This window comes from Artibeus jamaicensis, unplaced genomic scaffold (genome assembly GCF_021234435.1).
Source record: "Artibeus jamaicensis isolate MK-2021 breed Jamaican fruit bat unplaced genomic scaffold, CSHL_Jam_final contig_944, whole genome shotgun sequence".
NCBI lineage: Eukaryota > Metazoa > Chordata > Mammalia > Chiroptera > Phyllostomidae > Artibeus > Artibeus jamaicensis.
Window position 1 is genome coordinate 1,842,755 of NW_026522020.1, and position 17,472 is coordinate 1,860,226.

At 52.0% G+C, this 17,472-nt stretch overlaps 1 protein-coding gene across 2 annotated transcripts in view; it reads left to right on the forward strand.

Moving 5' to 3' along the window:
* Nucleotides 1–17,472, forward strand: part of INPP5D (inositol polyphosphate-5-phosphatase D) — a 110,215-nt gene that overhangs the window by 59,476 nt on the left and 33,267 nt on the right. For both annotated transcript variants that reach the window (XM_053655249.1, XM_037143965.2), the window contains exons 6-10: nt 1,952–2,039; nt 6,752–6,832; nt 6,991–7,062; nt 8,084–8,207; nt 16,257–16,363. In XM_053655249.1, the coding sequence (XP_053511224.1) occupies nt 1,952–2,039; nt 6,752–6,832; nt 6,991–7,062; nt 8,084–8,207; nt 16,257–16,363 (472 nt within the window). The remainder of the gene's footprint in view (nt 1–1,951; nt 2,040–6,751; nt 6,833–6,990; nt 7,063–8,083; nt 8,208–16,256; nt 16,364–17,472) is intronic.

Sequence of the window (17,472 nt, forward strand, 5' to 3'; positions counted from 1 at the left end):
GATCAGGAGTGGAAACATAGAAATGAAGATCTCAAGGAGGGTTAGCAACAGGGGAGTGGGAGGAGGAGATGGGGGGAGAAGGTACAGAAAATAAGTAGCATAGACAGTAGATAGAAAATAGATGGGGGGGGCAAGAATAGCATGGGAAATATAGAACCTAAAGGACTTGAGACACATGGACATAAACTAAAGGGGGGTAATGGTGGGGATGGGGGGGCAGGGTGGAGGGGAATGAAGGGGGGAATAGAACAACTGCAACAGCATAATCAATTTTAAAAAATAAATTTTAAAATAAAAGGATCCAAGAATTATTTCCTCCAAAAATGTTTGGGAGCTGGTGATCCTAAAAATAACCCAGGTGCTCGGCGGAGCAGCTGGATGTGGACACACAAAGTGAAAGGTCCCCTCCCTGCCCCCAGAACACCAGGAGGTGGAAATGGAGAGAAGTCACAGCGCTGGCCACAGCCGTTAGGTACTTGTGATTAGCTCCTAAATTACGGCCGAATTCAAGAGGAAACTGACAGGATGACGGCCTACCTGGGGCAGGTATGGGGGCGCAGAGAACGGCAGGTCCGAAAGCACCCCTCTGACACATTTTTTAAAAGAAAGAAGCCAAAGTAACATGAGCAAAGAATTGCTCACCAGTAGATCTTGGTGACAATTTGTTGACTAAGGTAAGCCAAAAATTACCCAAGAAAGGATGAAAAATGGAACAATAAAAAGAATTACAAATCACTTTATAATGAAATCCAGCCCACCTGTGACAGCAAATAACAGAATGGGGGAAAAAATAGACAAACCCTAGATTAAATACAAAGAAAAGCAATTTATTAAGAATTTACGTCAATGTATAAAAGTACTAACAAAATTCCCCACAGAAAACTGACAAGGCGAAGAGTTTGCACAAAGAGAAATACAGTTGCAACCAATCGTGTAAAAAAGTACTTAATGACATTAGGAATGAAAGATATGCAAATCAACTAATCGGTATTGAAATGCAGTGTTGAGGGAGGCAGGAAGGAACACAATGGAAGGAATGAAGACGGCACCCCTCCCCCCCCCCACCGGGCTGGGACAGTGCTGATGACCCGTCCTTGGAACGCCCCTCAGAGGCGTGGCAACACTGCCTGAGCCATAATCTCTGCTTGTCCTTAAACTGTGGCTGAAAATGAGAAAGCAGAAGCCATGTGAACAGAGCTTTGCAGGGCAGCCTTTACTGATGATCCCCAAGACCTCAATCCAAACATCTAAGACCCATCTAAGACCCACCTTCACTCCATAGATTATCTGGAAGCCAACGGGAATGTTAACTATGGAAAAACATTTAATGGTTTTGGTGACGTAAGTGAAAAGTGGAGCTCAAAATGACCCCCCCACTCCTAAAACAGTGAGAAAGCCACTGAGCAGGACAAGAAGGGGCAGAGACCCCACAAAGCCCTGGTACTGGCACTGTTGGTGGGTCAGACGCGGGGAAACCTCTCTGGGCCCACCTGAGTGGAGGAGGGGACTGGAACCAGGAAGCACAGACCTCCGGTGCCAGAAGCCCCTGGGGCAGGCGTTTAAAATGCAGATTCCAGCCAAACCCCGTTGGGGCTCAGACATTTGCATTTTTAACAGTGGGGGTGGGGGGCAGTCGTGGTTTATCAACAGTGCATGTTGGAAGCATGGATTACTGAGGTCCTTCAAAGTAGCTCTGTGATTCTAGATGCAAGTCTTTTACAGGCCGTGGGGGAGGAAACAGAGGTAGATCAGCTCTCAGCTGGATGATTCCCATGTGGTCCGGGGTGCAGGAAGGAGTGGGCTCTCCCGGAGGGCAGGCCTGGGTCTTTGCCGGGGCTGGTTCTTCTGGGAAGGACTTTTGCCTTCGCCAGATGTGGCTCCAGAGGAAGCCAGAGATGCCTCAGCTGGCTCCTCACTAACCCTCAACCTTCCCCTTTTCCCCTGTGCCCAGAGAAGTCATCCGGACCCTCCCCTCCCTGGAGTCTCTGCAGAGGTTGTTTGACCAGCAGCTCTCCCCGGGCCTCCGCCCGCGGCCTCAGGTAAAGGGTTGGCGGTTGGAAGGATGAGTTTGATGAACTGGGGGTGGGGATGGGGCTTGGAGGTAGCCAGTGTCCTGAGTGCTCCGAAGGGAGCCCCACCTCACCCTGGTTTTGCTGGACCACGAGAGTGTGCTTTGGGGTGACGGGTGAGAGCCCTATCACCCCACGCCACCTCGCCCTCCCCCATAAAGCATTTCCCACTGCCTGATTTCGATTTCAGAAGTAAAGATTTCAAGTTATGCATCCATCAGCGAAACTACTATTAGTGCTGACTAAGGCAGCGAGGCAGGGCCTCTCCCTTCATTTCTCTTCAGAAACTGAAAGAAACACACACACACACACACACACACACACACACACACACACACACACACACGAGGTGCCTAAAACCTTGCTCCTGCCTCTGCTTCAGGAAGTCCAGGGTGTAGGTGTATCTCCCCCTTCCACCACAGACACCTGCTCACGCCCCAAGGGGGCCAAAGCCAAGTTCTCCACTGAACAAAGACCTGTGTAACAAGGTGTCATCAGCAGAATTTAAAACAAGGAAAGAAATAGAGGAAGTACTTGCAGCCAAGATAAGGGACAAAGAGTTAACATGTTTTTTTAAAAGTCTACAAATAAATAACTAAGTAAAAAACCCCAATTTGTAAAATGGGGAAAGGCTATAAAGAAGACTGGTTTACTGAAGAACTGGGTATGGCCAACATTGTCCCCAGGAAGAGATGCTTAACCTCACCTCGTTAGTAACCAGAAAATGGCCTTCAGAACGAGGAGGTACCTTCTTGTACATCAGACAGGCCTGAAGCTGGGGGTGGGGTGGAGCTGAGCAGGGACTCCCGAGGGCTCATTTCCTTGCTGGAGTGAAATGGGTTTTCTGAAAAGCAACATGACCATTTGCATTATCAGGGAGAGGGGATAAATCACCCCCTTCTACCCTTTAGTTTGTACAGCTGGACTAAGTAATAAAATAATAAAATCGAAACAAGATTAGATGAACAGGAGAAAAACCGGTTTAATGCGTGCGCATGGGAGAATCAGTGTGATTGATGCTCCGACGGGGAAATGAAGCACATAGAAGTAACCGTGCCCAGCATCTCTGCGTAGGTTGTGGAGGAACACGCTGGGGAGAGACATGATGCAGAGCCGCTGCTCGCTGGGACGGCCCTGAGCAGGGCTGTGAGCAGGGCTTGGGCTGAGCACTAAGTCAGCAACGGGGGCTGAGACGGTCAGGCAGCTTTTTCCCTGCGGCCCCTTCGGACTTGAGAGAAGGCTGTGTCTCAGCCCTTGGGTGCAGGGAGGGCGCCCGGCTTGGGGACAGTTCTGTCCTGCTCTTAGGGACACAGAGGAAAGTTGGGGCTTCTCCTGCTCCTGCGTCCTCCTGGGCCACCGTGGTTGGAGACAATCGACAGGCCGTTGTGGGACATCATGACCTGGCCGCCCTGAGCCTTGAGAGCATGAAAATGTTCAATGCACGCATCCTCCAAGGAAGCAGTCCTGTATGTATGCAGTTGTCTTGGGGACAAAGAGGTGTTGACAAAGCTCTTTAGTGTGGCCTTGTCTCTAAAAGCAAAAACACTGGAAACCACACAAAGGTAGAGGGTTGTTAAACTGCTGTGGAATTTGCTACCTTGGATGCACTGATGCGGGAGGATCTCCAACGCATACCACTGGGTAAAAAAAAAAAAAAGCAAATGTCAGGACAGTATTTAGAGTGTGGTGCGAAATTGTGCCAGAAGGATTTATACGCAAAGGGCAACCCTGGTTACCATGGCAGTGGGGGGGAGGGCGTGAAACTGGGGAGAAGGGTCCCAGCCAAGGGGGCCTAGGTTTTGATGATATTATTTGAGTTTTTTAGTGAGAAATTAATACGTGTTGTGTTCTACTTGTACAACTTAAAAATTCTTCAGAAAAGAAAAAGATAATTTTGCTTTCCTCCAGGTGAATAATGGATAAATTTACAGGACAGTCAGAACAAATCTAGACAAAATAAGGATGGTACCAGATACTAAAATTTACAGTTTGACTAGAAGACCACACACCTAGATCTTTGAAGTCGGTTAGATGAGGGAAAAGCTCCGGGGAGGCACGCTGGCAGTGGTCACACCGTACGTGCTGGTCAGCTGAGGCCAAAGTTTGTAATTGGTGGCAGGGCAGAGCATCAGGAAAGGGTTTTCACTCCTACTCACCTGTGAGACCCTGACTCAGAGAGAACAGTCTTCAGAAGTTCACACCTAGAGGAGGGAGTTCAAGGTTCCCCCAGGTAAAGAATTCCAGCCCTGGACCGGAAATGGTCTGGTCCAGTCTTGGACTCACCTGCAGCGCGCCTCGGTGTTCTCTTTTGTGAAATGGGGACAGTCATGTCTGACACTGCAGGTTCCTCTAAGCAGGAAGTGACATTGCATGTGTGAGCCACCTGGCTGGGCTAGACTCTTACCAATGTTAGACTCTGGCCCAGAGGTGGGTGGGACAAGAAGGGGACCCTGGAGCCCTGTGTCTGTCCTGTGTGAGGAAGGAGAGTCATTAATAACCTTGGGCCCACATCCTTCTTTGAAAAGTCAGCTTCATAGTGAAGTGAGATACCTTGTCAGCTTGTGTAAACCCACAGACCCAGCCACGCGATGCTTCCAGGCTGAGCCAGGAACTGTGGCCTCCGCTCCAGGCTGCTTGGTTGTTAACAACCTGGCCTCTTCCCACTACACACCATTAGCATGTTCCAGCCGTGACAGCCCCTAACACCAATGGGCTTGTCAAGAGTCCCCTGGAGGGCAAAATCGCCACCAGCTGAGAAGCACTGGGCCAGATTTGCATTCAGATCTGGGGTGGAGGGTCCCCTAGTTGTGACCCTGGACGAGTTGACTTGCCACTTTGACCCCACCTCCCCGTCTGCAGAACAAGGATTATTAGAATCAACTCGCGTGTGGATTAAATGAGTGGATACGCTCCTACGTTTGCCGGAGCGCGAGAGCCCATCCAGCCCCCAGGTGCGCTCTGCCGAGTCAGAGACAGACAGGCAGACGGGTCGCAGCGTTGTTCTCGTGCCCTCTGTTCCCAGTACTCACCCGGGTTTCTCAGCAACTCCATTCTCACTATGTTAAGTTTTTGCCAAACCTGCTCCAAAAGAGATTCAGCGAGGGGGGTGCGGGGAGTGGAGGCACCAGCCTAAACCTGCCAGGCGACTGTCCCAGGTAGTAAGCCGGTAATTCCGAGTGTCCTCAAGGGAGGATGAGGGGGTTGAAATTGGCTACCTTTTCAATCCTTTAGGAGAAAAATAACCTTAAAACGAGGAGAGCCTGGGCTGTCCCATCTCCTGACCAGCTTTTCTGTTCTGCCCCTGCCGTGGTCTGTGTTCCCCCTGCAAGGCTTTCCCCTGGTCGTCATGACCAAAGACGGCAGCTTTTAAAAGCAAAGTAGTAAGAGAAAGTGCTGATGGATGTGCTGATGTCGGTGACAGTCGTGGGGTGGGGGTTGATGGCCAGTGGCTGACGAAGGTGACAGTGGTTGTGCTGGGCAGGGCCGTGGTGACGGTGTTGCTGTTGGTGGTGACGGGTGGCTGGGTAGAAAACAGGTCAAAAGCAAGCGCAGCCTGGCTGACTTGACAAACAAGGACGAGGGGATAGGATAAAGGGACATCACTTGGTTAGAGATGAGGTAACATCTCGTTCCGTTCCGTTCCGGTTAGTATTCAGGTTAATTATACACCTGTCTGCTTTTCTCATCCTGCCTCTGGAGGACAAGGGTCGTATCTTATTAACTCTATGTACCTCCAGCACCTGGCAGTGTGCTTGGCACAGGATAGATGCTTTATATTATTTATTCTGGGAATAAACACTTGAGATGGTGGACGTGGTGCCGGGCCAACAGGATTCAAGACCTGCTCCGCTATTCGCTAGCTGCGTGATTTCCGGCATGTAACTTCAGCTCTCCGGGCCTCGTGTGTGCATCGAATGACCTCACCAAGTGTCTTTGCTGGCTGGGGGACCGTTCCCAGCACCCAGGCTGCAGCACTGGACAGAGTGCATTGTCTCAGTTCTCACAGAGCTTGCATTCCAGCAGGGGAAATGCACAGTGAAGAAATCAAGGCCCGTGGGGATCGATAGGCAACAAAGCAGGGCCATGTGAGAGCGATGCCCAGGTGGCTACTTGAGCATGCTCAGGAAGACCTCTTCGTGGATCTGAGACCTGAGGACAAGGGGTGGCCTTCCTGGGTGAAATCCATGTCTCTGGGGATTTCTCAGAAAGGACAGATAGCTCAAGGCCGTGGGCAGATGAGAAGTGAGGCCGAGTGGCTGGGGGCGGAGCATTTGCTCATGTGGTCTTAGAGGGCAGGGTATGGAGTTTGGATAAGCTTCTCTAGCCAGTGGCGGGAAGCACTGTGGTGTCGGGCAGCGGGTGCGCTACACTGGGGCTGCAGCAAGCAGCAAGGCTGTGGGTGTGGGAGGAGTAAGAAGGTAATAATCAAGTCCAGTCCGAGAGCTTTGTTTAAGCAAATGAGTGGATGAGGTGCAAAGCTCTGGGGGAGAAGCAGATTTAGAGGGAAGAAAAAATGACTTGTTTTTCAGCCATGACACATCGGCAAAGGACATTAATGACAGTACTTCCGTGTTGTTGGTGGGATGAGGTGCAATGAAGTGTGGAAAGCACTTGGGGTCATCCCTCTTGGTGGCTTCCTTGCAGTGATTGTGCCCTGATCTGCTCGCTCCCTCATCTCCCAGGGGCCTGGTGAGGCCAGTCCAATCAACATGGTGACCAAGCTCAGCCAACTGACAAGTCTGCTGTCCTCGATTGAAGATAAGGTACCTGGGGCTCCTGCAGCTTCTCTTGGCTCCCCTTCCGTCTCCTCTTGGCTCAGAGGATGCCCAGGCGCGCAGACTCTGCGCCCTTTGTCTCTGTCCCCAAGGAGGCTGCCCCCTTCACCTCCCAACATCAGGCGTGTGTGTGTGTGTGCCCGCAGGTCAAAGCCTTGCTGCACGAGGGCCCCGAGGCTCCCAACCGGCGGTCTGTCATCCCTCCAGTCACCTTTGAGGTAAGTGGCTGCGCCCTTGCTCTTCGCAGCTGGAGGCTGGGGAACATTCTGGTGCCTGCAGAAGGAGAGCTTTTGGCCCACCTGTACAAGGTCAAGGAGCCCAGTGACTGAGAATGGCAGTCAGTGGGACCACCTGTGAGGATGCTTAGACATTGGAATGGGTGTCCAGGTGGGTGTGTGAGCCTGGCTTCATGGGGACACTCCCTGGGAAAGGGCTTCTCAGCCCAAGATGACTTAAATGTTGTTCATCTCAGCGTGGGGAGAGTGGTGAGTGACACCCAGTGGGGGCCCTCGAACTGTCTGCATGGTGCCTGGGGGGGTAGGAAAAAATGTACATGCCATGATTTCCCCAGGAGTGACCAAGGTAGAACCCCTGGGCTCTGGTCCGGAAGTTTGCTTTCCTTGTTTGTCCCCACAGATTCCAGTACATCCATCTCAGCCCTGGGCCCACATTCAGAAACAAAATGAAATGTCCCCCCATGTCCCCCTTCCAGAAAGCCCTTCCTAGCCCTGATGATAATTCTGTATTAGCATAAACTTCTACCTTCCGAGTGTGGCAATTGTCTTTTTCCTTATTAGTATCTGTCAGTATGCCATTATTGGTTAGAACAAGGCTCAGAAGCTTAAGTCTATCACCAAAGCGCTCTCTGGAAGTAGATGACATCAGATTAATGGGTGTTGTCCAGAGAGGCAGTGAATGGACAGCTTTCCAGCAGTTCACCTGTCTCCTGCAGCACACCTGTGGGCAGAGCAGCTCACGTGCACCCAGCGGCCTCGCTGGGCTCCCCCCCCAACATGTTAGCAGTTGTCAGGAGCTGCCCAGGGAAACCTGGGTGTGTGGCCCTGGGCGAGCGGGGCTTACGGGTAGAAGCCAGATGGCTGCCCAGGGGACACAGAGGTTGGACTTGGCCGAGGGAGGGAGGGGATCGCAGGTTGGCACCGTGATGAAAGCCTGGACAAAGAAGAGATGACCGACATCTTTCCCTCTTCCTCCTCCTCCTCTTCCTCCTCCTCTTCACAGGTGAAGTCAGAGTCTCTGGGGATTCCTCAGAAACTGCAGCTGAAAGTCGATGTTGAATCTGGGAAACTGATCATTAAGAAGTCCAAGGACGGCTCTGAGGACAAGTTCTACAGCCACAAGAAAAGTAAGGCCCTCGCGCCCATCACACTCCTGTTCTGCTAGTGCCCTCACTGATGACCGCTCAGCAGCAGGCCCACGCTCCCCTGCGCCGGGACACCCAGTGCCCCCACCCTGCCCGTGGGAAACCCTGCCCGGCTCCAGGGTCCACCTCTCACACCCCCTCGTCTCCGAGGCCTTCCCTATCCATTCCACCTCCTTCCTCGGAGTCCGGGAGATGTGGCAGTTCTGTGACACAATCCTCCCAGCTGGGGCCAGGTTGACACCTGCGGTCGCCTCCTAGTGCCTGGTGCAGGGCCTTGCATGAATAAGGGCTGTGGCCGGAATCAGGTAGCACCTTCAGCATAGCAGCGACTGAGAGGCAGGTCCAAGGGCATGGGCTCTGGAGCCAGACTGTGTAAATTCACAGCCCGGCTCTGCCCCTCAGCAGCTGTGTGACTGTGGACCCCCGAGCCGCCCTGGGCCTCGGTGTCCTTATCTGTAAAAGGGGGTGACAAGGATGAAGTGAATAATCTGCACGTAAGGCTTCTTAGGAAAGAGCCGGGCATGGCGGAGCCACTCACAACACCTGAGGCTTTGCATCATCGAGTGAATCATGAGTGAATCAGGAATATTCACACACCACATCCTTGGGGGCAAGTCCCCGGGGGCACGGTGGGGGGTGAGGGCACGAGGGGCTCTGGTGCCGATTTGGACTCTGCCACTGGGCTGGCTATATCACAGCCTAGTCACTCAAGCTCTCTCTGGGCCTCTGTTTTCTCATCTGTAAAATGGGAGTAGTGATGATAATAACAGATTCCATAATAGGTTTGCCCTGAGAGTAGATGAGCCAGTGCACGTGAGAGTACCTTGCACCGATCTGCAGCAGCGTGGGCCTGAGACCCGGTATCCAGGCGGGGGGCCAGGAGAGGGGCTCTGCCCACACGGGCTTGCCCATCCTGCAACCTCCTGTTGCTGAGTCCCACCTGGGAGCAATGCCGAGGCCCAAGGGGTGTTCTCTGGGCAGTGGGGGATGGGAGCGTGAGGACCAGTTCTGTGTGGGAGTGGGACGCAGCAAGGGGAAGGATGCAGACAGCACAGAACGAGATTCAAGTCCCAGCTCAGTCACTTGTGACCCTGTTCTAGTGGCCTGTCTCTCTCTGCTCCTCAGTGTGCTCTGCTCTCAGATAGGTATACAGCATCCTGCAGGGCCGCACGAGTCTCAAACATCAAAGTGCGTAGTGCCTGGGATCTAATAGGTGCTCAATAAAACGGGCTGCCGCCACCACCACCATAATCGTCATAATTATCCTTCCAAGTCCAAGGTAGCTGTGAGGAAGGCAGAACAGGACAGCGAGGATGGATCGGGAACAAAGTCCCTGGACGCTGGTGCATGACAGGGTGTCATATTCACACAGAGCTGAGGTCCAGTGGTGGGCAGGGGTGCTCTGTCCACGGCCAGGTTAGGCAGGAGAGATGGGTGACTCACTGAGACCCTGAGCTGGAGAGGGCTGTGTTGAAAGCCGTGAGCCTAGAGCCACACTTTTCCTCTTTATCTGTGACAGAGAGCGAGTTACAGCTGAAAGGGGGCGGGGTTCCAGCTTTGACAAGAGGAAACGGAAACCAAGATGAGTGAAGAGATTATCAAAGAATACCTGGTTGCTCTAAAAAAACTTGAGGTTTCTGGGCTGAAAGAAATACCTCCCCGGATTCTGAAAAGCACTGTGAGCTCTTGCCAGCTTCATTCAATGGACATTTTCTTCCCTGAACACCTTGCATGGGCCAGCTCTGGGTTGTAGACCTCCCTCAAAGAATGAGCAATTTAGAGAGAGACGCTGGCCTGCAAGCCTGTGTTAGCATGTGGGTCAGAGGCAAGGTCCACCCTAGGGGAGGACCAATGAACTCTGCTGTGGGGTGGTGCAAAGAGGCTTCCTGCCACAGAGATGGCTCTGTCCGGGACTTTAAAGAATGAATAGGAGTTCACCAAGCTTGAGGCAGGGGAAGGCACTTGGATGGAGACAATGGCATGTTCAAGGAATAGAGCAGACTGTTAGGGAGATTGCATGCTGTTTGTTGTGGCCGGAAAGAGAGGAGCAGTGGGGCATCGGGTCCCGGATGTGGGCAGGGCTGTGAATGCCAAAGTCAGGGTCAGAGCTGTTGTCCTGTAGCTGGAGAGAACCGGCGTGGTTAGCACCAGAAGGGTGAATATATACCTTCGTGGGATTGTGAATGGTGGGCAAGCGGGCCAGGGATGGGTGAAAGAGCCCAGCTGGAAATGAGGGGCCCTGAGGAATCCCAGCTCCAGTCTCCAGTGGACAATTGCACCGCAGGCTTCTGAGCCCTTAAAGGAGAAGCATAAGTGCCTGGTGCCTGCCAGCCCAGACTCTCCAGGGAATGCACCTGCCTGGCTCCTGGCCTCCCTCTGGGCTTGTGGGGCCCGGCTCACCTTTCACAGCACCTGTCACATCAGAACACAATTCCCTGTTCACAAGTTCCCTCGCCCAAAGTGGGCAGGGTCTTCCTTTGACGCAGGCCCACCCCAGCACAGGACCTGGGACTTGGCAGGTGCACACTCGGGATTGCCAGGTGACTGAGACCCCTGTAATAGTTATGCTCAGGTGTCCCCTCCCCCCTCCATGAATGCAGGTTCCCCCGAGGCCAGGAAGTGGGTCTTTCTCCCTGCTAAATCTCCAGAGTGTAGGTCAGTGTCAGGCACAGAGTAGGGCATCAATAGCTACGTACTGACTGAATGAATGAAGGAATAAGTGGGTTCCGGACCAGCGCAATAACAGTCCATGTGGCTGCGTGTTTCTGGGGCTTCCGTGACTGATGTCAGGAGGCACTGTACTTCACGGTGAGGGCTCTGGCTGAACCGGGTCCACGCCCTCACTTCAGGGCTCGATAGGGGTGTGACCTGGAGACAGTTACTTAACTACTCACAGCCACCTCCGTGTCCCCGCAAAAGAGGGATCCCTATAGGCTCTGGCAGTGCCAGTGGGACAGAGCCAGTCCTGGCCCGAGGTCCGTGTCCAGGTGTGGTGGCCCTGCCTCGGGCTGCCCTCTAGGAGCAACTCTTTGGCGGCAGTGGCTGGAGCGTTCCTGCCCGTTCCAATCACCGCGTCCACAGCAGCTCTGGCACCGAGCCGAGCAGGCATAGGAGAAGCCAGTGTCCACAGGAAGAAGTCATAATGTGTTCACTCACTGAGCAGCCACTGTGTGCCAGGCCCTGGGGAGATGGGCGTGAACAAGCCAGGGAGGTCGAGGTCAAGTCTAGGAGAAAAGACGTACACAGACGTGCACATCAGGACAGTGTCAGGGTGAATTCCAGGCTGGGATTTCAGTGGGACGATGTGACAGTGATGGAGGAGGGCCATCTGAGCTGACAGCCCTGAGTATCCAGGAGGTGCTGGCCATGGGGGAACCTGGGAAAGGGGCCCAGGAACAGAGGCTCCAGGGCAGGAGCATGTTAGCCTTGGGAGAAGGCGCCTGGAGGGTCTGGAGCCGGGGTGACTCTTGACATCAGGTGCCAGTCTTGGGGGCTGGGTGAGCTGAGTCCTCGTGAGGAGGTGGCAGGCAGTGGAGTGACAGGTTCCCACTTAAAAAAACTGTGGCTGCTGTGCTGGGAGACTGATTCGGAGGCCCTGACAGCAAGCAGGCGAGAGGTGGCGGTGCCTGGAGACGGACAGGTCAGGGGTGTCTGAGGTAGACTGCTCATACCTGCCGATGAGTGACAGGAGGAGGGCCGCGGGAGGGAGGGACCCAAAGAGTTTCTATCCATTAACTAGGTGTGCAGCCAGGAGGGCCTCTGACTGGCCCTGCTCGAGTGTTAATCCTGATCCAGCAAGAGGTCACACCTGGGCAGCCACACAGCTCTGCAAGCAGATGGCAAGGGAAGCCAGACATTCAGAAGGAGGGAGATACAGAGAAACACCAGCAGATTTAGAGGCGTCTGGGCATCCGGGCTGGCGCACGGAGCACACAGAACACACCTGGTGTCCCTTGGTTGAAACTTCAAATCACAGTGGCCTCTGAACGCACGTACTATTGTCCGCTCCCTTCCTTAAGGCAGCACTCACAAGGTCAAAGACAAGAGCAAATGATGGTGACGACATTCTACACACTGAAAAACAGGCGGACCGTGACAACCAACTTGCCGGAACCAAAAAATGTTAAATTTTAAGCAAGTAGTAGGAAAAACTGAGACACCTGAGTTACACCGCAGAACCCACAAAGGGCGTGGGAATCGATAGCATCAGCAGCCCCAGGAGTGGGTCTGAGCTTGGGGTTATAAACAGCAGAATTGGAGGGAGATCTGTTTAAAAAGAGTCAGACCCACCAAATGCCCCCACTCCTCACAGGCAGGAGGCAGGCTGTCTGTCCTCAGCAGATCGTAAAGGGCTGGGGGACACTGGCCACGGTGAGGCCAGAGGAAGCTGCTGGAAACATACTACTGTCCACTCTGCAGGCTGAGACCCATCCCCGTCTAACCCAGGATGCTGCCAGGGAGGCCCACGCCCTGCAGGCAGGAAGTGGGAAGTGTCTTTGGAGCATGTGACCAGCACACAAAGATCTAAATATGCTTCCACAGCAAGGTTTCCCCGTGAATCAGCCCGTGAGCACCCAGTGCAGAAGCCCTGCTCAGCAGGCCCCTCTGTCTCTTGGAACACAGACAGCCAGGGATCCCCAGGCCCTGGCGGGGAGGTGGGGGATTCAAGGCCAGAAAGCAGAAGACTTGAAGGGAACAAATCATGAAGGTTAAAGGAAATTGGACCATGAGACAAGAAGAGTGCTATTTCAAAAGGAAAATTCAGAGAAGAAAATAGGGAGGGAGTGAGGAATCAAAAAATGATGGCAGATATTTAAAAAAATTAAAACTGCCCTGGCTAGTGTGGTTCAGTGGATTGAGCACTGGACTGTGAACCAAAGGGTCACCTGTTTGATTCCCAGTCAGGGCACATGGCCGGGTTGCAGGCCAGGTCCCCAGTAGGGAGCGTGAGAAGCAACCACACATTGATGATGTTCTCCCTCTCTTCCTCTCTAAAAATCAATAAGCTATTTTTTAAAAAATAAAGACTCAAGGGAAAAGTGAGAATATAACATCAAGGAAAGCTCCCAAAAGATAGAACAAATGTCCTACCTTTCCCTACTGAGTGAGGGAAAATCGGGGATTTTTAAAAAGTGGGAGGCCAGTTATGAGGTTCCACACCAAAATAAGTGCCAATAAGGGAAAGTGGAGACAGAAGATTTGTTCAAGAACATTCTCAGTGCACTGAACAACACTGGTTTCCAGTGGGGACCTGGTCCATCTAGTGCCCCGAACAACAGGAAAACCGTCCTGCCCTGCGACACGGCATTGGGAGGCCTTACAACACTGCATTTGAGGGAAAGATCCAAAAGCTAAAGCAAACAATAGAATTGGAGACTGTTGGGGGTCCCCAAGATCCCCTCCAGGTTCAGTGGTTCACCAGGGGAGCTCACGGGACCCAGCAGAGTCATGCAGCTGTGGGTTGTCACAGGGAAAGGGCATGTGGATAAAGGCCAGGGGCACCAGCCACACATCTACGAACAAGGCGTGAATATGTGCGTGAAGAGCCATCCACCAGGGAAACTCCAGGGTGTTTGCAGTCACAGAGCCACCCTCCGCCTGGCCCCTGTAGGCATCCCCAACTCCCAGGTGGAGGGCAGGGGGTCAGCTGACACCATGTTTGTCCAGGTTAGGCACAGCAAGCAGTTGGGAGAGTGCTGGGAACTGCCCTCCACAACCTGAGTTCCAGGTGCTGGCCCAGGGCCTCCAGGCCTGTTGTGTGCACACTTCTGGACACAGGTGGATCGGGACAATGCTGCAGCCTTGCCAGGAGCTACAGGTGGTGAAGAAAGGTCTCCGAGTCTGGGGGAGATCCTTCTCAACTTAGGGTTCTGTGAGTAAAGTGGAGAGTAGTGTTTTCAGACATCCAAGACTTCCAAACATCACCCTGTCCCCCTTTCTTGGAAAGCTGCTAGAGATGCTGCTCTACCAAAATGTACCTGGACGCAAGTCTTCCCACGGCTGCGAAGGCCAATATTAAAGAGGCAGGTGCTGAAGTAAAGGAAAGTGGTTTATTTTCAGGTGCAGGCCACCTGGAAGACGGGGGACTCAGGTCTCAAAACCCATCTCCCCTCTCAGGATGCAGAAGTGTTTATAAGGAGGGAGGGGGTTGCCAAGTTCACATGCAGACAAGCACAGCCCATCCCGATAAGGACAGGAATGGTCCAGTGTGTGTTGTCCAGTTGTAGTCATCTGGCTTCATGTCATCCTGTCTCCATGGTTGAAGGTCAGCAAACCTCCAGGAGCTGGGATACCTGAAGGTTGGAATCTGTATCTTTGGAAGTTAGTTCCTAGGATTCTTTTTTTTCTTTAATATAATTTATTTTATTTTATTCATTACGCCATTACAGTACTATTTCCCCCCTTCATTCCCCTCCACCCTGCACCCCCCTCCCCCACCAATCTCCCCCCCTTTAGTTTATGACCATGTGTCTCAAGTTCTTTAGATTCTATATTTCCCATACTATTCTTGCCCTCCCCCCTATCTATTTTCTACATACCGTCTATGCTACTTATTTTCTGTACCTTCTCCCCCCTTCTCCTCCTCCCACTCCCCTGTTGCTAACCCTCCATGTGATCTTCATTTCTATGGTTCCACTCCTGATCTAGATGTCCACTTAGTTTGCTTTTGTTTTAGGTGTGGTTGTTAATAACTGTGAGTTTGCTGTCCTTTCACTGTTTATATTTATCTTCTCTTTCTTAGATAAGTCCCTTTAACATTTCATATAATAAAGGCTTGGTGATGATGAACTTCTTGAACTTGATCTTATCTGAGAAGCACTTTATCTGTCCTTCCATTCTAAAAGAAAGGTTTGCTGGATAGACCAATCTTGGATGTAGGTCTTTGAATTTCATGACTTGGCATACTTCTTTCCAGCCACTTACCTGTAAGGTCTCTTTTGAGAAATCCGCTGACAGTGTGATGGGAACTCCTTTGTAGGTGACTGTCCCCTTATCTCTTGCTGCTTCTAGAATTCTCCTTCATTTGAATCTTGGCTGATGTAATGATGATGTACCTTGGTGTGTTCCTTCTTGGGTCCAAGTTCTTTGGGACTCTCTGAGCTTCCTGGATTTCCTGGAAGTCTATTTTCTTTGCCAGGTTGGAAAAGTTCTCTTTTATTATTTGTTCAAATAAGTTTTCCACTTGCTCTTTCTCTTTCCCTTCTGGTACCCCTATAATTTGAATTTTGGAGCAATTAAAGATGTCCTGAAGGTTCCTAAGCCTCTCCTCCTTTTTTTGAATTCTTGTTTCTCCATATTTTTGTTTGGCTGTTTCTTTCTTCCTTCTGGTCCACTCCCCTGATTTGAGTCCCAGTTTTCTTTCCATCACTATTGGTTTCCTGTGCATTTCCATTCATTTCAATTAGTTTAGCCTTCATATGTTCCTCTAATTTGTGACTAAATCAACCAGTTCTGTGAGCATCCTGATCACCAGTGTTTTGAACTGTGCATCTGAAAGTTTGGCTATTTCTTGATTGCTTAAAGTTATGGGCTCGGGGGCTTTGAGTTCTTCTTGAACCATGTTTTGGTCTGTTCGTGCCTTTTACCTATGAGGGGCAGAGCCTTAGGTGTTCACCAGGGCGGGGTGTATTACTGTGTATACAAATCTTACGGAACAACTTGAGTCTTTTCTTCATTGATAAAAAAAAAATTAATTTAGATGTAAATTAAAAGCAAAGCAAAAGTAGGAAAGGGGGTAGGGAGGAGGAGGATGAGAAGGGAAGAGGGAGAAAGATGAAAAGACGGGGTCACACTTCCTCCGCCCGACCAGGCCACCCCTTGCTCGTTGCAGACACCACTCTATCTCCACGTGAGGTTCTCCCCGCAAGAGCAGCCAGGAGCAAGGGGGTCTGGGAGACTCAGCACGAAGATGGTGCTCTGCCTGAGGAGGGGAGGGTCGGGGCTGTCAGTCAGGTGCCAGAACACAGTGGGCACTGTGCCTGTTAGGGGACGAGTGGGCGAATGAGTAAGTGAACTTCCATTTCTCCTAAGTCCTGCAGCTCATCAAGTCTCAGAAGTTTCTGAACAAATTGGTGATTTTGGTGGAAACAGAGAAGGAGAAGACCCTGAGGAAGGAATATGTCTTTGCCGACTCCAAAGTAAGTGACAGGAGATGGTTAAGTCTACGCACAGCCTTCGTGTTTGTCCTCTGGTGCACAGTGCGTATGAGGCAGGACACAAGGGGTCCCCAGCACCTCAGGTGTCGGTTGGTCACAGCTTGGCACCGTGGTAAGGCAGGGGGACAAAGGCTCCTAGTACAGGTTTACAGGGATGGGGCCCCCTGTGGGTGAAGTTGAAGGTGGGGCCGGCGGGAGACAAGTGGGAGGTCCCGGGTGCCCAGAACTGCTGAGAGGGTGGGGAGAACTGGGAACAGTGATCGGAAGGGGCTGGGAGAAACAGGGACATGGGGGGCAGATAGGTGATGGAAGGCCGGGCTGGGCATTGTGCTGGGCACAGGGACACACGCCAGTGCCACCCACTGCCGCAGGCTCTGCAGGCTGGAGACCCCCAGTAACCCGAGGCACTGCGTTTTGCGCCATCTCTAACTAAAGGCGGGTTTCCAGGAAAAGTAAATGAGGACTATTAGGAAGGCTATGGCAACAGCCTGCCTTTGTTCCTTTCAATTAGCTCCTTTAATTTAAATTTCCTTTCATTACACAAGCAATCTAGTCTCCTCGGTGGAAAATTTGCAGAGGCAGAAAGTGAAAAACAGCAGTACCCGCGCACCACCGGTAAACCTTCCTACACCGCATCTTTCCTGGTGGTTTTTGTGTTTTTTGATAAAAGTGCAGTGGTGCCGTGCATGCTGTTTCATCACCAGGCTTTTTGTGTTTAATATATTTTGGCCACCTAGTCTTGTTGATAAAAAGTGTTTCTGCACCGTGGCTTTTGAACCCTGTGGTATTCCAGCATATGGATGACCCCGAAAACCATTGTGAATTCATCTCCTAAGGTTGGACCTTACAGTTGTGTCTATTTTTTTCTGCACTGAAATGCACGCTGCAGTTCCCGTGATATGGTTGGGCCTATGTCCAGTTCTAGACCATTTTCCTGGAGGGCAGTCCTTGCTGCCACCCAGCCTGGTCACAGAGCGGCCACTCTCTTCTCCTCGGTCCCATTTCCTGACCGGCATCCGGGAAGCGTGCCCTGACTAGTACTCCTCTCAGTTTTTGTGAGACTGACCAAGTGCTGTGAAGGTGCAGTGTGC